Consider the following 21,337-nt stretch of genomic DNA (forward strand, 5'->3'; position numbering starts at 1 on the left):
TTGTGATTTTTGCCACACGGCACGTGTTTGTTAAAACTAAGTTGCGCAACTTCAACCTCGAGTTTGATCACATCTTGAATTAGGTCAAAAACGTATGGTTATTTGTGACATAAAAATCGAATTGAGCGAAGTGATATAAACGCACTGATGTTAATAAAACCCGTTTCATCGCTAATCTTTTTTAACGCTGCTGCTGTTAAGCGTTAAATAAGCCGATGAAAATATATTATATTATTCTATAAAGCATCCCTTTTTGGTATTAGGATCAAATTTAGCCGTCGCGTCGGTGCTCTTTGATTTTTAAAGTCTTCTACCTGAACATTTTAAATCACTTTGTTTCTTAACACTTTTAGTTCAGGCGAAACGTAAAATCATATACAATAGAGAATGGACTATTGTCTGATTTAGGACAAGCGCTAATGAAAAAAGATGCGACAAACGTTTTAACTCGAAATCTGTACGAACATTATATTCCACGAAATAATTTTTAGTTGTTATTTTTTAACTTGAAATTTGCTTATATTCTTTGTGGTTCTGAGAATGAGATAGTATGAAATGTAATAATTTTATTATTTACTCAGGTTTCTCTTTATCGTTGAGTGGTGAATTTGATACCCCGAAAAGGTAATATCTATATTAATTGCACTGTATAATAAGATGTTTGCCTAAATAATTAATTTTAATTAAAATAAGATAATCTGTAATTTTTATTGTATTTTTGATGGCGACTTACATTTTTTTATAATTAAAATTACTACAAATATCCCCTTTTTATTATTGTCCTGGCATGAAGCCAGAGGTGTTTATGTACGTTTTTTGTGAATGCAATTAAGACCGTCGTGTATTGTAGTTGGGTGTGATTAAAAATATGTTGAGAATCATTGGTGTTATGTGAATCACAATAGTGAACAATTAACTAAATACTATTTACAAGGATAGAGTGAAACATTCGTTCTTTTGTCATTGCATTCCTGGGTGCTTTTTTTCAGGTAGTGGTCCCAACATCTAGAACGGGTACAGAGTGTACTCAAAATAAATTATATATAAATAATAGGTAAGAAGCCTAATTTTTGTGATTAAATAGATTGGACCGCAGTGGATTCAATAAGAAAAAAATATCGTTTTTAGACTCCATTGGATGATCCAAATATTGAATGAAAGGGTGGGTTCAATTGATAAATCTGACACTACCTTATGGAGATGTATTAAGTCTGCTTCTGTAGTTATTTGTTTGCTGACATGTTATAGTAATATTTATGTGTGACACGTGGTGTTATTGCGCTGCCATAAAACTTGAATATGAATTACTTGATTTATAAATATGTTAGGATTTCATACCTTAAGTGCATTTAACACCTCAATTGTTCACAACCGTGTGTCAGCACGATAATGACACAAATAGAAGACACGTGTCGGAACCGGTGCCGAAATCAGAACCGAAAGAAAGACAAACGCATTTGTCACTAATGGGGTCGAGTGATAATGCCTCCACTCACTCCACACAAGCTATTACCTTATCACCTGACCAAACAAGGTCCGCGTAGATTGTATTTTTTATTTATTTTTCAAACAGAGAAGAACCTCAGAAGTTAAAATGGTGTACCTCACCGTTAATTTTGTCCTTCAACTTGGCACACGGGCAGGTGTTGGGGTACAGTTAAGCCACTATCGGCTATTGCGTGCTGTTTGTTCCTGGCACCTGTTGCTGATAAAATGGCAATTGTTGGTGTGCCGCATACAGGAAGTAGACTTGGCGAATATATAAATATATGCTCAATAGCACGTGGAGATCACCATAATTACCGTTATCTCAAAAAAAACAATGGACTAGTAATGCATTCAGATCCGATGGAATGTCACTCTCCTTTGGTATTTGACTGAGATAATTTAAATGTTTTAAAATACAAGATACTGTTTATGTATTTGTAATAAGCTATTGAAATTAAGCGCTAATTTCAGTTGTATTTTTAGGGATCTTCAATAGAATCGTTTTATAGAGAAAAAATTGTTGATATAGAAATAAGCATTAAAATTAGATACAATAGGTGGTTTATAAACATTTTATAGTTTACAGGAGAATATTAAAAATATACACAAACCTTAATGTACTGTGTTATATTTTAAAATATACCCACGTAAGATTTCACAATAATATGCAATCTGCCTCCAACGAATTTACGATTATAATGAAGCGCGAGATCGTAAGACCTCATCCTATTATTCCCATTGTTTTTTTATTACGTCTCATACACGTGTTTTACGTGTTTTGCATTCACAGTACTGATAATTACAATATCACGTAAGGTCACAAAGGGCCGCTCGCGGAACGGGGTCTAAAAAACCGACGATTGTTTTAAAATGATACGCAAGTGTGTAATTGGCATTAGTGGGTTATCGAAGACGCACAATGACTATTTTATCGGCGGCAGACAATAAAACGACGGTCATCGACGGACGTAGGTGCAAAAACCTCGATTTGCAAACAGCTCGGCCGCAATTTGCGATTCAAATGCTCTGTCTGTGTGTGGAAAATAATGTGTTTGACAGCGGAGGAAAAACCTTAGAAGCATATGGTATAAATAGTAGTGTGCGGAACGAGGAGAGATTTTCAATTATGTAAAAGTGTGATAATGAGGTATGTGTATCAGCGATCGTCAACCTGATCCGTACCGTCTACTTGTGGGCAGTTAAAGCTTCCATAGTAGACAGTGAGTGATTATTTTGTCAAAAGTGATGCTAACATTAACAGAAAAATTGATTAAATACAATTAACGTTGAAAGAAAACTTGTAACTATTCTCTAAAACTCTTCATTTTCCATATAACTGGACCAGTCGACTATTGCAGATAATAATTCTTTATTGATGATATATGTACAATACCTGGATGAAAACAATACACCACAAGAAAAAATGTTTTTCAAAAATACAAAAGGGTTATTAATATGTAATGCTGTGAAATCATACGATATTGTTACATGTCAACATCAATGATTGGATTTATTGCTAATTTGAAGGAAAAAGTGTTTTATATATTCTTGTGTGATACACCATTCATCTATAAATATTATATAATAATTAGAGCCATAAATTAGATCAAATATAATGCTAAAAATGAAAACAATAATGAGCAATTTATTAAGCTACTTTTACACACCGAATTTCGTTGGCTTGCAAAACGTGCGTGCTTGTCTCGTTTTGTAGCATTATATGACAGTGTTATACAATTTTTGGAAGAAAATATGAGGTTGATATCTATGAACTCTTTATCAGTTGCAAAAATATCATTTTTAATTGATAATATAATACCAGACTAAATTTATCAAGCGTCAAATTGGTCAAGAGCGAGTAAAATAGCTACATATTTTCTTTTGATAGTAAAAATATATAAAAATGACTTATGATAGTAACTGTTTCTTAATCCCTGCCGCAACCGTATCAATGTAGTAGTTTAAACGGCTGGGATTCGAGTGGTCTCTGTGTTATTATTTATTTTAAATAAAAATAAATAATAATTCTACTCTCTAACCTACATATCGCATGCACGATAATCTGTACTTAATTTGAGAAAATATTAAAATAAATAAATCTTTAACTAAAACAATATAAATAAATATTTTTTCAAGCCCCTCAATTTTGTATTATCATTGATTTCACTTTGCACGAAGTTTCACATTTTTTGCTGCAATAAAACCTTTACATTTTAGCCAAAAAGCTCAACTCCTTTTTCTTATGCTACTTTTATACCTACTCCAGGTACTTTCTATTTCGTTCACAATACCCCAAAGGGCCGACGAAATGGAATGTTATCTGTTACTTCTTAAAATGCTTTTATTATCAACAATATCAACCCATCTCGGTTGTAATTGTAATATAACGAACTTTGAAGGCGAACGTGAGGCTTTTCAAACTGGACGCACTTCCTGACTGGAGGTACCTCTCGTTTTAGAGGTCGGAGTAATCGCTTCGAAGAATTCTGGTTCTTCAAAATGGAAGTACCGTGACTTTGTACTTTACTAGCGCGATGCATTTAGAGGAGCCGCTGGGGCGTGACCTGGTGCCCTTGACGCTCCAAGGCTGCAAGGGAAAGGGCTCCTACCTCAACTGCTGGACGTGGGAAAGAACCGATTGACTGGTGCGTGAAATAAATTCACCACCGTACACTTTTACTGGTTTTGTAGTGAAAAAAATAAGTTTCGTAGAAAAGGTCCGAATGCGACCGAATTGCACGAGCGCAGCAAAAAATATATGACCTGCGTCGACACAATGCACTACCGAGGATTCTCAGATTTCTGCGCAGAATGCATTTAAATGCGTTTGCCATTTCGCTCTGATAATTCACCATCCCGCTCTTTGCTTTCGTACTATATATAGTATAATGTCCGTTGAAAAATCACCAGGGAACTATAAAATCAGAGTTGTTAGTATCTATGTATAGATCAAGTATTAATACATATATTATAATACAATAATATTATTCGATTAATTTTATTAATTGGGACAGTTATGGTACAACATAGAATTTAATCAGGATTAGTTTTTAATATATGCAATTTAAACGAAGTGCATATAAACCGTAAAAGCGATTCCTTTGAAAGATTTCTCAGAAACCTGTTCTTTAGTCTTCCTTTATCGGAGAGCTCGTGACTGATGTCGTGGTCTCGTTTTGCATTAAGCTCCTGTGCTTTTATTTGTGTCTGAGTTTAATTTCTTTTTGTCTTGTTTCAGGATCGGACATATTCGACGAGAAGCGGCCGGCTCAAGGCAGCTCTCCTCAATCTCGATCGTCGAAGAACAAAGATTTACCTCCAGCGCGTCGCTTCATATCTTCCATCTTAGGAGGAGACATTCCTTATGGATCCAGAGGACACGTGCTGACGCGCGCTGAAAGAAAAGAGTACCTGCCCGTTCTACCCAAAGAAAAAACCTCAGAAGAAAAGTCTATCATAGTAGAAGAGAAACCGGTGCTTCCCAGCACAGAGCAAGTGGTCTTGCCGCGTCCTTCGATAAGGCGTATACCTCCAGCGGCTCCAGTTCCGCCGAGATGTCACCAAGTCTCAGTTATTCAAAGGGCGCCACTCGCTCAAGACAAGCGGAAAGAAATATGCGACGTCAAGCTCCCGATCACGATGCTCATCACAGAGCCCGAGCAAGAACAACCGATCGATTATCACATACCGAAGCGGCGCGGAGAAGAAGAAGACGAAGAAGAAGAGAAGAAGATTAGAGAACAGAGACGATCGAGCAGCTCTAAAATCGCCAATAGTATTCTAGCTAGACCGGGGATCACCGGTCGCAGTTTGGCACCACCCGGTAAGTTGCCGACTATGATGGTCGCAGCAGCTGGACACGGAAGATCATCGGGCAACGGACAGACCGGAGGAAGCCAAAGCGGGGGAGGAGGCACCGGTGCCCCAGGAGGCGGCTCCGGTAGCTCTGGCGGTAGTGCCGGAGGCGGACCTCTCGGAGGAGGAGCTGGAGGCGGAGGTATGGGAGGAAGAGACGGTCGATCCAACTACGGCCCTAACAGTCCTCCGACTGGAAGTTTACCACCCTTCTACGAAAGCCTAAAAGGCGGACAAAACGGTATCAACGCTTACAACGCCAACGGCAACTTCTTATCACAAAACAACTTCAATCTAATAAGCGGAGCCCTCAACATGGACTGCGAAAACGGACAAGACATGTCCAACACGTTCTCCGAACAACAATCTGATAAACAATACTCTTTACTACAAAACGCCTCTTATGGAATAGTTATGAAAGACGAGATAGATTTAGAATGCGAAAGCAAATTCGATCCAGCGCTCGGGTCCAATTTAGGCTACGGTGGATACGACGAATCCATGATGGTCGATAACGTAATGGATCCGCTGCAATTCACAGCCACTCTGACATTCTCAAGTCCTGCAGAACACGCTTTATTAGACAGTCTATCGGACGCGGCGGACTTATCCAACTTCTTACAACGATTACCGGGAGAGAACGCTCAATCGGAAATCATAACGGACGATCTCCATGACACGCCGTCGTTGACTCCCGATTCGGTCGTCAACGGAAATCAAGACAATATCGATTCATTCTCAGACCACGTTATGTTAAATAGACAATATTATCAGAAGAACTATTTAACGCAATACAACAACCACGACTCTCCTCCGAATTATTCCATATCCAGAGACCGATCTGATATCTTGACTCAACTCAGCGCTCAGCAGTTGTTACAGCAGAACAATGAGGGGCAAATGCAACAGTTGCAAATCCAAGTACAGATGCAACAACAGCAAGCGTTATCTCCCGGATTGTCTTTCACCGGAAGCGGTTTAGATTTGGATTCTCCCACAACCATGTCGCTGCCTTCTCCCGGCGCCACCAGCTCTTTAGACGGAGGATCTCACCATGAAAATCCATGCCTCAGCCCAGCCAGTGTAAGTGTCCGCAGAGATTCGGCTGCCAGCGAGAGCAAGTTACAAGTCTTGCAACACAGGGTAAGCATCATATTGATTTATTGGCGAAGCTCATCGTTTTAAAATACACCATAATCAGTCAAAACGCTATGCCTAAATCAATTTGTTTGCTTGAACTGTCTAGTTTTGACTTTAACGATCGTGCAATTGTACACATGTCTAATAAATATGTTTATTTATTTACAGTTGGGCCTTCCTGCCGAAGTTCAGTTAGAGTTTGTGAATGGAGGACATGGCATTAAGAACCCCTTGGCCGCCGATCTAAACAATCCCCGCAGCCGAGAAGACGACAAACCTAAACCGATCCTCTCCACCTCCGAAGACGACCCAAATAAGTTTGTGTGTCGAATCTGCTCGAAGAACTTCACCCTGCAACGACTACTCAATAGGCATATGAAATGTCACTCGGATGTGAAACGATACTTGTGTACCTTCTGCGGGAAGGGATTCAATGATACCTTTGACTTGAAACGACACACCAGAACGCACACGGGCGTGCGCCCCTACAAATGCAACCTTTGCGAAAAATCATTTACGCAAAGATGTTCATTGGAGTCACACTGTCTCAAAGTGCACGGAGTCCAACATCAATACGCATATAAAGAGAGGCGTACTAAGGTAAAAATACATATATTTTTTAAGTTTATGTATATAGTATAAGGGTTATTTAAAAATAGGACTTTATACCTTTCTACCAGTATAAAACCGCATTGATTAATTTCCGTAAAAGCAGCATCTGACACCATTATTCTAGAACCCGTACAACACTTAATTCTAGCTACATTTTATATTAGAAGGACAATTATTATTTATGTTACATGCATTCCACCATAGTACCTGTCACTCTTAAACGATCGTCTATTTGATTTACTTATTTCCACGGCTAAACGGGATTTTAACTCACTAAGAGCTTAGTAAAAAACATTCTCACCTTTAAATGTGGAAACAAATTTTTTAGCATTTTAGGGCTACTAACTCTATGTAATATATATTATTTTCCACTCTTTCTACATCATTATTATATATCCTCACTGATGCGGGATTCGCCATTTGTCTTTATAACTAAGCATAGCTCTAGAACCAACTTCTCATATCTTACTATTACACGTTTTAGGGATTGCTGCATATATGTATTGTTACGTGCCTCAAATATAATTTCCATATACGTTAAACTAATTATTATATCATATATCAATTCATAAACATGTTATTAATAAAAGTATTCTTTTCTTACAGATGTACGTTTGCGAGGAGTGCGGACACACGACCAGCGAGCCCGAAATCCACTACATCCACCTGAAGGACAAGCATCCGTACTCGCCGGCTCTACTTAAGTTCTACGATAAGCGACATTTCAAATTCACAAACTCAACGTTCGCCAACAATCTCTTAGGATCGTATCCAATGCCGGTTCACAATTAGACCACCGCATCGGAATACGAACAGTAACGGTCAGCGAAAGATAGCCGAATTCGACGCTGGCCAATAAGATAGTCAAGCAGGCATGTCATTATACCGTCCTGACGAAGCTGAATCTGCATTTATAGAAGTTAATTGTTATTGTTTAAATAGTGTAACAAGTATTTATTATTTTTACAACAATCAGAGTAGAAGTATTGTGATATTCGAACATAACCTGTCGTTGTAAACATTCTTTAATTTTGACGAGTGAACTATTTGAAGGTAATATAGAACACCAAAATTATAATCAATCGACAATTTGGTTGATTGATTATTATATATCATTTGAGGTTTATATTTGCAGCATAATTGTCTCTAAATTATCGTTTGTCAACGCATTTTAAAAACAATTTATCTGGGTTTTTTTTACATATTGTATTAAAATTTATAAGTCGTTTCAAATATTGATTTTACTTAATAGGGTAGATAGGCTACCTGTTCTTATCACAGCCCATATGTCACGCTACCTCCTTTCGCTTATGCAACTCTGGCGATCGATAAACACCAGCGAATTGCCATGGTCATATTCAAGAAATATTATTAGACACCATTTCTATTTTGAACCGATTTGCTTATATTTACATGTAAGCTTTATGATCAGAAATACACATTTTAATAAAACTAGTGAATACTAAAATACATAGTTTCGAACCCTAGAATTCGAGGAAACTTAATAAATATTTTATTTAAAATTAATTATTAATTAATTAAATTACAAAATATGATAAAATTTAATTTCATTCATCTAGGTCGGAAGATCTAAAGCAATGCTTTTATTACCCAATAATACCACAAACTTTCAATATTCTCAGAAATTTTCAGCTCAACTTAAAATCTAAATGTTTGAGAGATATTGCTTGAATTTTAACTATACATTATCAAAAAATAAACTTTTGCAAATATAAACCTCACTCGATCACTCCAAAATAATAAAACCATCTTACATTGTTATTATATGAATTAATCTCATTTGATGTTTTCTCACGAGTTACAAAGCGCCAAAGTGGCATGACTGCAAGAACAAATCAAAGTATCGGGTTTTTTGTGCAATCTGGTGTCGGTACTTGGGGTTTTAATAAGTTAAACATAGATTTTAACGAATAGTTACTATATAGTTTCGTATGAATAGTGAAAAATGTTGTTATTGTATTTTTTTTTGACGCGTATGATATATTTGTTATAACAAAAATGATCTGTTAATTAATTCTTTTCTGGCACGAACGGCAACTAGACTATTGTTACTTGTATATTATATAGATTATTTATTGTTACTTTTAATATCATTTTTTATATATAAATATATATATAAATAATTATTTTATTTTCATATATTTATGACAATTGCGACTGATTTTTTAATGGCTGGTCCACGTATATGAAAAATTAATTCTAAACGAGATCAGTTATGTGGATTTATGTGATATATCCTTTTTTTATGTAACAAATCAACTGTTCCTCTTATAGGAATTTTTAGGAAAGTCTTCCAATTTTTTTATAAAAATGTTTTTTATACTTGCTTAACATGCTTTAATATTATTACGTTGTGTTATTGCGATGCCAGCGAAGAATTGATTTGTATCAATGGAAAAGATGAATGCGCCAATTTTGTCTTTTCTATTGCATTTATTAGGTTTAAGAGAGACGAACGATAAGAATTTATTTAATCCTCTAGGATCAAACGCGATGAGATTTTACGAATTCATATTTTTTTACCTTTCCACATTAGTCAAATGCTGTAGTCTAAAAACTATTTTTTATTTGTGTTTTATCGTTTTATTTTTTTGTAATATTATTTTAGTTTTGATATTTTTTTCAGTCCTACTTCTATTTTTAAGTGATTTGTGATATTGTAAATCGATCAATTGTCCGATCATTAAGATGAAAGATTTATATTTATTTATTAATCATTTAGCACGTTCTTATGTATCTTATATTTGACTTTGATGTTGATTTGCAAATATATGTCTGGGAACATCTTCGTTTTATCATCAAATCGAAACAAGAATGCTATTAGTGTAAATATTTATTTAACTATTGATAAGGTTTTACATAAAGAAAGAAATTAATTTTAAAGCTAAGTACCTTTTTAGTTTTAATAAAATTATGTTAATTATTATTATTATGAAAAATATGTAATTTATGCAAAAAATATAGATTAAAACACAAACTTTGCATTTACGATTGATTGATCGATCGCAATTTCTTTTTTACGCGTAAATTATTAATTACGACAATGCCAGTTAAATTATTCAATGTATTTTAATCACATGTATTCGTCCGAACGTTTCACATTTTATTTATGAGCATTTACTACATATATTATATAGTAATAGTGTAAGGATCTTTTTTATACAATTGTTGCAATGTCCTACTATTATGTGAACAATATTATGTCAAATAACCAATAAATAAAATAAAATAAAATATTAAATTTTTATTTTTCCGAATTAACAATAATTACATTTTGAAATTATATATTAAAAATATTTATAATATATAAAAATATTAAGAAATTAAAATAACTTAACTTATACTTTATAATATAACAAAAACTATAACAAGATATTTTGGAATTGATATTGGGTTAAAAAAATAAAAAAATCGTATACATAACATTAAAAAATCAACAATATTTAGCCAATAAAGAAATTATATCAAAACTCCTTTTCTATTCGTGTTTTTTGAAAAAGAATCAGCTCCAGCGTTGTTCAAATTTGTGACACTCGTATTGGACACTTTGGTGAGTACACCTTTGGGTTTTGAGGCAAGATTTTTGTCTAAATCTTGAATCTGAAGATTTTTATTATCCTTGCTCAGTTTAGCGACCTGTTTTAATCATAAAAAAATAATAATAAAAACACAAAAAAAGGATAAAATCAAATCAGTCCACAAATTCATACGTATTTATACCTCATGTACATATATTTATAAAATTTGTAGGATAGTGCGTTTGTCTTACATATCTGTTATCGATCATAAGAATTTTAAATAGTAGTGTCTTTAAAACATATTTTGATATTCAGTAAAAACAGAAGGGTAAACAATTGCAAAGCAGAAGAAGAGACCAGTTCTGAACATCACATTTAATTTAACAAATGGCATTGAATATTCTTGTGGATAGAGAGTAATGATTTATTTGATTAAAAAAATAATCACATGGGACGGTATTTCGTCATCTTTATTTCAAGCTTGGGATGTGGGTGCCACACATGCTATTTATTGAATGTTTATTTAAAAGTTAGCAATAAATATGGTGTTAGGGCGACAGTGGTAGAAAGGACATTGGACGTTTCTTTTGTCAGATTGTAGGACAGACGATCATTTAATGACTGTATTTTGATATATTTGGGACATGCCCATTACAAATGTTGTTTTGGCCAAGAGATGTTTGGACCAAACTGAGCGGGAAACTTCCGCCACGTCATTCTTATACTAGTGGTTTCTATATAGCGCGGATACAGTGATGAGTCTACATATAATGTTACAAAGAGATGAAACCATATTAAGTATTTCGTTGATCCTTCGAGCTACGATAAGACTGCCTTCAACAAGCTTTGAATGTGGGTGCCACACTTTTTAAAAATAAATATACTGTTAGGGCTAAGGAACGGCTCTTTTTCAGATGGACTCTATGTAAAAACAGACAATTGCTCCATGACTGCGTGGTAAACATATGATATTATTCAATAGTTTATATGTATGAGAGTCATTCTTCACTCTCTTACAGCTCAGAATAATTCTTTAAAAATCCTCTCTTCTCTGTTGTATTTATACAGAAAAAAAGATATTGAATGCAATGGAGACTATATAAAAAAGTATGTCCTTGGAATAGCATTTTTCTTCAATAAATTACAAGATAAAAAATATTTATGCTTTTCATTTAATTCATCACGAATGTAACTAATTTCTTTTGCTAAAACCTTAATAGAAGAACTCCATAAAGTAATGGTTGATCATATAGCATCCAATTGTAGGTTTATATTTATCTGAGTTTGATATACCTTTTCTTGGAACAAGGCTATAATTTTAAAATGACACATCATCCATTTCTAATACACGTACAACTTTTGGACTGACCAAACACTTACCGCATTATCAATTTCTTTGAACTGCCATGTCCAATGTACCAAATACAAAAACGGCCTATGATCGAATCTATTATCGTCTGGACTATAACTTTCAGCATGATAAGACGGCGTCAAGACCGTCATCTTGTGTCTATTGATGGCATAGCATCGGAAGAAATGCTTTACTTTTATAGCAACCTTAATAAGAGAAAAGAAAAATAGTTAGTACAAAATTATATGTATAATACAACAATAATATACAAAATACTAACTTCTTGGGGGGTGCATTTATTACTCCAAGTGTGTACCAATTTACAGAACATGCTATACGGTCCGCAATGAGCCATTTTACGTAGACGTCCAAAACTAGACAATTCAGCGTAAGTCATACCCATGTCTTGTTCGTCAGTTTGTGCTATTTGACCTTCGTTCAACGGTTCCAGTTCGGCCGTCGGAGAAGCTTGCATTATCTCAACGATGGCCGGCAAGAAAAATCTAATATAATATGTACAAATGAGCAACATAAAAAACACATTGTTAATACATTTATCATTTAAATATGTAACCTTTTCTTGGCGTAATCTAAGAATGACTTCAAATCGGTTTTTGATATTCCACCAATTGGATTGACGTCAGCGCTGGAGCAGTCGTATTTCGTCATATAACCTCTGAGTGCTTCATCGACATTTGCCGACCCCAAGACCAATAGTCCGCCAGGTCTTCCGCGGACCCACAACATCAATTGGGCGAAGAGATATGAAATAACCATTCGAAGACGAGCCTGAAATTTGTTTAATGCATTTAAATCAAAGTTCATCTTACAAATAGAAGGGGGCATAAAACAATTATCTCTTCTCAGAAGTCAAAAATTCACATCTAAAGCAATAAAATCGTGTCGGCACCATCGCAGTGGGAACGCTCATTACCAAGCGTTCCTACTGCGATGGCGGTGACACGATTTTATTGCTTTTGACGTGAATTTTTGATTTCTGAGAAGTGATAATTGTTTTTGCGCCCTCCTATTGACCAAAACTCAGTCTGAATACACTTTGACTAATACTTTCATTTCTGAAGTTTGTAGTAATATCGGTAAGGATAGCTATCATATTTTTAAAACATAATGTAATATCGAAGTACAGACAAACTATGAGGCAATATGCGAGATATCATCTGTCTGTACTTCTTCTTCTGCATATTTCCCCTAAGAGTTAAATTGGCTAAATTTGTATATTATACTTGACCTAATGCAAGTTCTAAAATTATAATTAATTTTGGAACTTTCATTAGGTCAAGTTAGGTTTGGCTCATTCGTGTAAGTTAGGTTTGGGTTTGACAGTAAATTTACGTTTCACAACTGTCAAGTTAGTGTTTTAGAGATATTTTTGAACAGCATATAATTTTACTAACGCCTATCAGTTAAATTATATTTTCGCTAGCAGAAATATATATCTACTAGTGAAAATGTATTTGGACTTCACTAGTGAAAATATAACTTCACTGAAAAATACAACAATTTATACATTGCATGTAAATAAATAATGATGTTTTTAATGTATGGAAAAGTTTAAATCATATAATTTTACTAGCACTAGCCAGATAAATTTTATTTTTACTGGTAAAAATATATATGTGAAAATGAATTCCGATATGATTTCATTGAAATGAAATATTTTCTGGATAGATTCGAGATTGATTTTTTTTTTCTTTTTCTTTGAGGGATTACCTAAGAATGTTTGGTTTTGAATCTTCATTCTATTTTTCCAGGGAGATGGGGGCAAAAGATATGTCCTGTCAGTGATCGTTTTTATTTAATATTTTGATTTCATTAAAATTCATAGTATTTCATTATTTCATTAAATGACATGCATATTTCTGGCCAAATTCAAAGGGGGGAGGGAAGAGCCTGATTTTGGACCCTATTATAAATGTGCTGCAGCTGCTGAACATTTCATACCACAATTTTTATTCAAAAAATAATCCTATTAAAGCAAAAGAATTTTATTTAAAGTTGAAAGATTAAATTTAAAAAAGGATAAATAGAAAAATTGTTGAGTTTGTGCTTTGGGCTCACATACTTGACTAAAAATATTGACCCGAAGATATTGATGTTCAATTGACATTTGGAGATATGGAATTTAGGAACATGTCAATAAGACTACCATAAACGAAAAAGAAATGATTCATGGATTTCACAAATACATTCTCTCGAGAACACATCTTGAAAAAATATTGCATTTGATATATGCTCTGTCTTCTATTCCCATTTTTTCAAGTGAACGTGAACGCAGGCTTTCGCAAATGAATCTAATTATTACACCAATAAGAGCTTCATTCAAGACCAATACAGTTTCGGCACTTTTGTTCATCAAACTTGTCGGACCACCTTTGCCAATTTTCGATCCTTCAAAATACGTTGATCTTTGGTTTGACAGATTTCATTAGACCATAGATACCAACACTAAATAAAGGAATCGAGAAGATCTGTCAGACGAAAATTGGACAAAATTTTGGAAATCACTATAAACTTTCATTCAAATATATGATGTTTTGCAATTTTATTTTCTTCATTTGTATATTTGTATTAGTTCATTTAACTTTAGATTTGACATGTCTAAAGTAAAAACCAACTATAATGAATTTTGTTTAATTTTTTATGCGCTTCGTGGTATAGGAAAAGCTGCTTTAAATTTCATTTAATGGATATTTTAATATAACTTTCTTTACTAAAAAGATTTACAAGTAAGTTCCAGCCCTTTTTTTGTTTCAAAAAAACTCATGGATATAATTATTATCATTATTTGAATTTAAAATAAATTTCTAAAAACATTATACCTGAATATTTTGCAAGGCTAAGTTTTGCCTCGGACATCCACCTTTTGTGCGAAACTTCGGTACCAATCCAGTAACTGATGTAAATATTCCCAATACGGCGCTGACAGCCACGTCGATCACCACTGAAAAATGATAGCTTCCAATCTGATTCGCCAACTGTAAATTAACAAACGATTACACCATACCTTCACCATCTAATAACATAATATTAAATACCTGAGTCGCACGGTGCTTCGTTTCCTGACTGGAATTCTCAGTCCCCATATAGCAAGTCACTAGTAACCTATTGCAAAGCTCCATTGGATCGGTCGGTGTATAATCGGATTGACACATGATCTTACGAATATCACTAAGAACTTGTGTTTCTCCCTTATGGATTGAATCACAAACTAGAGTGCACATGGAAAACACTATACAAGCAACACTAGCAGAGTCGACTCCGCCGCTGAGTGGCAAGAAGAAACCGCCTTGACCGGATCTTCGTAAATAATCCCACAGCCAACAAGCAGGTCCTATTAAATAGCCAACGATAAATTCAATCCTTCATATAAAAATATATATTTCATACAATACCTAGAGATATTTCTTCTTCCGCTGTATGATACACCCATTCTATCGGTTCACAACTTGGAACACTTACATCATTATCGCTCGATAGAGCAAAATCTGTGACAATCCTCGGATAGGCTGGGCTAGAAGCCGCCAAATGACTCCTCGATCTAATATTCGTTCTATAAGATCTTATGTCTTCTAAATCTATAGTCGATACTAAGACTTCTACGTCTACTAATGAAAATTGTTGCGTCCTACCGACAATGTCGCCGTTTATTCCGATGCATGAACAACCGTTAAAGTATACCCTTTGACCATCACAACCTCGCAAGTTACTGAATAGATACGCTCCTCCATTTTTGAAAGTTGTGCTTCTCACCAAATCTACGGTGATGAAGGCTTTTCTCAATTCCATGTAGCTGCCGGAGCCGTTTGATATTATTTCGACACCATCAAGGCTCATCGGTATGTGACGACTGGATGGATTCCACAACTCTTCGCATATTTCGAAGCCGATGCAAGTATCCTTTGTAGAAATGACGGCTTCGCCGAAAGGCACTGTAGTTTGACCGGTGACCACCGATATCATCCTCGGCAGAAAATAGTCTTCTACTTGACGTTCCTAATAATATGAACCATTTAGTAAATAAATATGTAATTGTTTCTATGAAACAATATTTCAAAACACACCTTAGTCCACGGCGAAAACCATCTAGTTTCTCTATAATTTCCATCTTCGCACAGCATCATCTTTGGACGTATCAGTAAGATTTTTTTATTCAAAAAGGCAACACGGCAATTATAAGACACGTTCTTGTGCTGCACCGGCATTCCGAGATCGACTAAAATGTCTTTACAAACTGATGAGTTCATAACTTCGAGTAGCACTTGCCAGCTGTGAAGATATGTATCGGGTTCATGGAAATGATCTTCACAACTGTATCCGCTGTAGGCAAAGAATTTTTTTAGTAAGATGATCATAAATAAATATAATAATAGTAACGTACCAAACTTCCAACTCAGGTCCTGTCCTGTACTTGGCGCCCATGTCCGAGGCTTCCCTTATGGACTGTATGATGCGATTCTTGTTGCCCTCAAAATCCATAGCCCACTGGTTAAGCGTGCACACGGCGACAGTAACCTTTCTACCCATCTTGATTTTTTTCACTGCCAAGTTATTGTAAACTCGTTCCACTGTGGACAACAGTTAAATTCTATTATTGATGGTTTTATATTGTATCACTTACAAACATACTCTTTGTTCCTAATGGACGCTCCTACTATTGATCAATCGCGATTAACATTTCCATGGTGATGGAAAGGTCAAAATCAACAGACTATATTGCTACAGTTTAAAAATAAAACATTACCCTGAATTTATAAGTTACAGGTGCGATTAACATTTTTTCTTCAAAATATAATACACGTAATATTAATTAGATAGTCATGAAACATCTTTCAAATATTATATTTTATGTTTAGCAAATTTTTTATGCATTTTCTATTACTATAATATGTACAAAATTTCCTAGTATAGAATATATCTACAAATGTTTGTATGGCATTTCTATAGATTCTTTGTTCTGTGGTTGCTTAGTGATACAATTTTAGATTAACATATTATGTTTCATTAACTGATTCGTTAAAAAATTGAAAACTTTAATTTTAAAGCCTTTATTGGCCCTAGTAGTCATTGAAAACATTATATTTATTTAATATTTAATTAAAAGATTGCTGTATAATTAGCTATAAAATATATGTTGTTAAATCCACAATGAATTTTAAAATACTTTTTATTTACTGAATAGGTTTTAATGAGATTGTGGTAGGAAGTTAAATATGTTTGGCTAATAACGAGATATTGCAGACGTGTCTCGGTTCGGGTGCGGTATAACATGTAAGAACAACCTCAAAAACGGATTATAACTAGGCTTACCATACGTCTCAGTTAGACACGCACTACAACAAGTGTCGTTTCGGAACAGGGACGTTTTTAGGGGGGGGAGGCATTTGCCCCCCTCCCCTTAAATTTGGCCAGAAAAATGCATGGCATTTAATGAAATACAATGAATCTTAATAAAATCGAAATATTAAAAAATCCGATCATTGACTGGCCAACTTTTGCCCCTTCCTCTGAAAAAAGCTGAATTGAAATCCCTGATTTTAAACCAAAAATTCTCGTGTTATCCCTCAAAGAAATCTAAAGAAAACAGTTTCGAATCTATCCAGAATTTTTTTTAGAAATAATATTGAAATACATTTTCACCAGTAAAAATATAATTTATTTGACAGGTGCTAGTAGAATTATATGATTTTAACTTTTCCATAAAAAGTTTTATATTGTTAATGAGGTCATTAATTCGCGTTTTACATCCATCGCGGAAGGTTTTGAAGAGAGTTTGAGGTCTTCTAGCAAGTCTTTTTTTTCATCTTCCAGGTTTATTTTATGAATACGTCATAAAGTAATTATAATTTCTACGTGATAGCTATAATAGTATTTTTTTATGTAAATATTATAAAATAAAAAATACGTAACAACTGCATAATCCTTTTAGTCCCAGACAATTTGGCCTAACATATGTGATTTTTTTTTTAAAAATCATTGATTTGCATTTTTTAAATACATTATGTTATATGTGTTTTAATTAAATAGTATTTTTGTGTAAGGTAATAAAAATCAATAATATTTAGTTGTTACAAGAATAATAAAAAAAGATTCTATTTTTCATATTCATTTATTTAAAAAAACAAAAGATACATCTAGTTTGATGTAAACAAAACACCTGTCAACACAATTAACTATTTAGTACCTATAGTTTAGTACCTATTATTAATTATTTTCCTATGAAAAAGGTTTGTTTTAAAAAGCACATAATTCGCCCAAATTTTTGAAGTATGTTTTTTATTTAAATATAATTATTGAGATTTATTTATTGTTAATATTTAGCACCTATATTTAGTGATGCATATTCCGTGGAATATTTGGGTAAAAATATTTTTGAATGGAAATAAAAATATACAAATAGTAGAAAGAATTTCGGGTATGCAATACCTATTTTTTTTCCAATCCCTATCATAAAAAATGGGAGAATTTAGAATTACTAGGAGCTGCTAGGTATCGTTAGACTTGCCTGAGATAAAGCAAATGTGTTCCTTTTATTTTGACATATCGTAATACTATTTTATTTTTATTAAATCTCTCATTGTAACCTGATAGGCGTATGCCCAATGCGTTACAACGGGCAAATCTGTACCAACTGAGTAAGTCAATCAGACATAATGAATACCTACAAATAAATATTAACCACCAGACTGAAATTCTGGGAATCGGTGATATCTATATTATTAATTATAACTTATTATATGCTATAAAAATTAATTATCAATAGATGTCACTGCAGCTGGGACTCTTTTTGTTTAATAATAGCGCATTTTTATAAATAAAAATTCGAGTGTCGCTGCCGGGGCTCGAACCCGCAACCTCAGAGTTACTAGTCTGAGACGTTAAAGTTCGCAAGTTTCCCATTTAAGCACATTTGCTTATTAAATCATCATCATAAACTATTTAATCATTCTCAGGGCGCGACATATGCAACTAAGCGCTGCAATAGAGCGCATGGAACGGCCCAAAGGTTCGTTCACACAAGACGGACGAAGCTATCAAGCGCGGAATCGATACAATATTATATTGCTAAAGGAAATGATATGTAAGGAGAATAAAAAATAATCAATATGGTGGAAGGGTTGCCGTGCCAGGCGGCGGTAGGCAGCCACAGCAGCCACCTACCCTGGATAAAAACCACCCCCGGGCATTGTGTTGGGAACGACTGGGAGGCGAGCCCTTACTGAAGGAAAACTTGGACACAAAGCCCGGGTAAGAAAACGATTATTTAATTGGAGGATATTAGTGGAAAGTTTCCATTAGTTAATGTGACGGCGCGCCTTTTCGGAAACAACTTGCAAAGTTAAATTATTTCTCAAATTAAATTATTTACATACACAATATAATTTTGTATAATTTATACACTCTATGGTGGATATATATATACATATGTATGTACATACTATGTGTATATTAACAGCACGATAGATAAATCGTATAATTCATTGCTTACCAACTGAAAAATTGTACACAGATCAAGGGGTTTCAATTGCGGACCATATTAACAACACTGGAATTGTATTTTATTATGTTAATGCTGTTTGAACATTTCAACGTGTCAGAGTTTATCCAGATTATCATCTCGTATATGGACAACATGAACAAAGAACATACACATATGTGTTCGAATGTCAGCACTAATTTTTATTTTAATCAATATGGAAATATTCGTGTTCATCGAGATACCCTGCCTTGACCTTCGTGCCAGTTTATTATTATCGTGTTTTTAGGACAAAGTTATAGTTTGTTAAAATTTGATTTTTTTGTGCAAACAATTCAGACTGTCACGTACAATTTGTATATGTTAATTATACGTGAAATCAGAGGTTTTTTAAACAAAAACTCACTTCTTATCAAGCTTTTTACTAAATAAAATTGTATTAAAATATCATTTAAATTAAATTTAAAGCAGCTTTTTCTATACCACGATGCGCATAAAAAATAGAACAAAATTTATCTTAGTTTGTTCTTTATTTTAAACATATCAAATCTAAAGTTAAACGAACAAATATTATACAAATATACAACTGAAGACTAAATGTAAAATAAAATTGTAAAACATCATATATTTGAATAAAAGTTTATAGTAATTTCCAAAGTTTTGTACAATTCTCTTCTGACAAATCTTCTCGATTGATGAATAATCACTTTTGATCAGAGTAATTAACGCAAGTTTCAAGAATAAGATCCCCTACAAACGAGGGCATCTGTGTGGTCCCCCACAATTCAGTAATTAAATATTTTTTTAATATTAGAATAATAAATTATTTTATTTAATATTAAAATATATATTGTACATGTTGCATCACGCGATACAATTCAATTTTCTTTCAAATTGCATAGGTATTCGTGCTAGAAATGCATCAATATCAGACAGGAAGAGTTTAAATCGCATCGTTTCGTATATTAATGTGTTATTGTATGATAATAAAAATAAAATGATCAATAAATCATTGATTGTCATTGATTTTATGTAGATTTCTAAGGAAATATATATATTTTATTAACAACTCAATGGAAAGATAATCCTTAATAAATTTATAAATTAATATACACATATATACTAATATAATATTTTCATAAGGATGTTTCTTTTAATTTTTTTTATAATTCAGCTTTAAATCTATGTCGTACTAATTTCAAGAGCCATATTTGTTGAGAAAGCAACGGTATACACTGAATATACAAGAACAATCTAGAAGTAATATCTTACAAACTAATCGTCAATTTAATCAAAATAATAATATAAGTACTAGTAATTAATATGTATATATTTTTTAAGTCTTGAGAGTAATATTATTTTATTACTGAAATTAAAACTACAGAGATAAATTTTCAAGAGACAAGGCAGATGCTTAGATTAATATTTAATTACGAAACAAGTACCAGATAATATAATAATTTTGAAAGTTGTCAGCATCAATATAGTTAGTAACTAGAGTCTCCAATTACTCGAACCATCAACTACTCGAGTATCGAATATTAAAATTTTTAAATACTCGAGTACTCGAGTACTTTCGCAAATACCAAAATAGCTATTATTCAAATTCATGCACATATAAATAAATAAATAAAATACTTAGTATGTTAATTTTTACAATTATTTTAACTTCACGAACATACTTTTTAAAAACAATAATGCAAAAAGTGTCTCGAATTTAATATTACTGCTAACCCTTGGTTTTATTATTCCCGTTATGGAAAAAACCCTTTCTGTTGCTGTTGATGTTGGTCTTATTGTCATTAACGCGTTGGATAAGGCTTCTAATTTATATCTGTTCGCTTTTTATAGATATAA

General features: G+C 33.5%; 2 protein-coding genes across 6 annotated transcripts in view; one reads left to right on the forward strand and one right to left on the reverse strand.

Annotated features, from left to right (window-relative positions):
* Window positions 1-8,167, forward strand: part of ovo (transcriptional regulator ovo) — a 33,236-nt gene extending 25,069 nt beyond the window's left edge. Inside the window, exons 2-4 of one of the 2 annotated variants that reach the window (XM_088192927.1) lie at window positions 4,727-6,486; window positions 6,652-7,083; window positions 7,702-8,167. In XM_088192927.1, coding sequence (XP_088049053.1) covers window positions 4,727-6,486; window positions 6,652-7,083; window positions 7,702-7,887 — 2,378 coding nt within the window. In that variant the 3' untranslated portion in view covers window positions 7,888-8,167. The remainder of the gene's footprint in view (window positions 1-4,726; window positions 6,487-6,651; window positions 7,084-7,701) is intronic. The other variant, XM_088192928.1, reaches the window with a different exon arrangement.
* A 2,324-nt stretch (window positions 8,168-10,491) lies between these two features.
* Window positions 10,492-21,337, reverse strand: part of Nadsyn (NAD synthetase) — a 43,237-nt gene continuing 32,391 nt past the window's right edge. For all 4 annotated transcript variants that reach the window (XM_088192929.1, XM_088192932.1, XM_088192930.1 and 1 more), the window contains 9 exons: window positions 16,385-16,571; window positions 16,068-16,323; window positions 15,399-15,999; window positions 15,042-15,337; window positions 14,826-14,981; window positions 12,560-12,774; window positions 12,266-12,488; window positions 12,015-12,191; window positions 10,492-10,752 (listed from right to left, as the gene is read on the reverse strand). In XM_088192929.1, coding sequence (XP_088049055.1) covers window positions 10,576-10,752; window positions 12,015-12,191; window positions 12,266-12,488; window positions 12,560-12,774; window positions 14,826-14,981; window positions 15,042-15,337; window positions 15,399-15,999; window positions 16,068-16,323; window positions 16,385-16,530 — 2,247 coding nt within the window. In that variant the 5' untranslated portion in view covers window positions 16,531-16,571 and the 3' untranslated portion in view covers window positions 10,492-10,575. The remainder of the gene's footprint in view (window positions 10,753-12,014; window positions 12,192-12,265; window positions 12,489-12,559; window positions 12,775-14,825; window positions 14,982-15,041; window positions 15,338-15,398; window positions 16,000-16,067; window positions 16,324-16,384; window positions 16,572-21,337) is intronic.

Source organism: Plectrocnemia conspersa, unplaced genomic scaffold (genome assembly GCF_051122295.1).
Source record: "Plectrocnemia conspersa isolate PC_06_02 unplaced genomic scaffold, ASM5112229v1 ptg000009l, whole genome shotgun sequence".
In the NCBI taxonomy this organism is placed as follows: Eukaryota; Metazoa; Arthropoda; class Insecta; order Trichoptera; family Polycentropodidae; genus Plectrocnemia; species Plectrocnemia conspersa.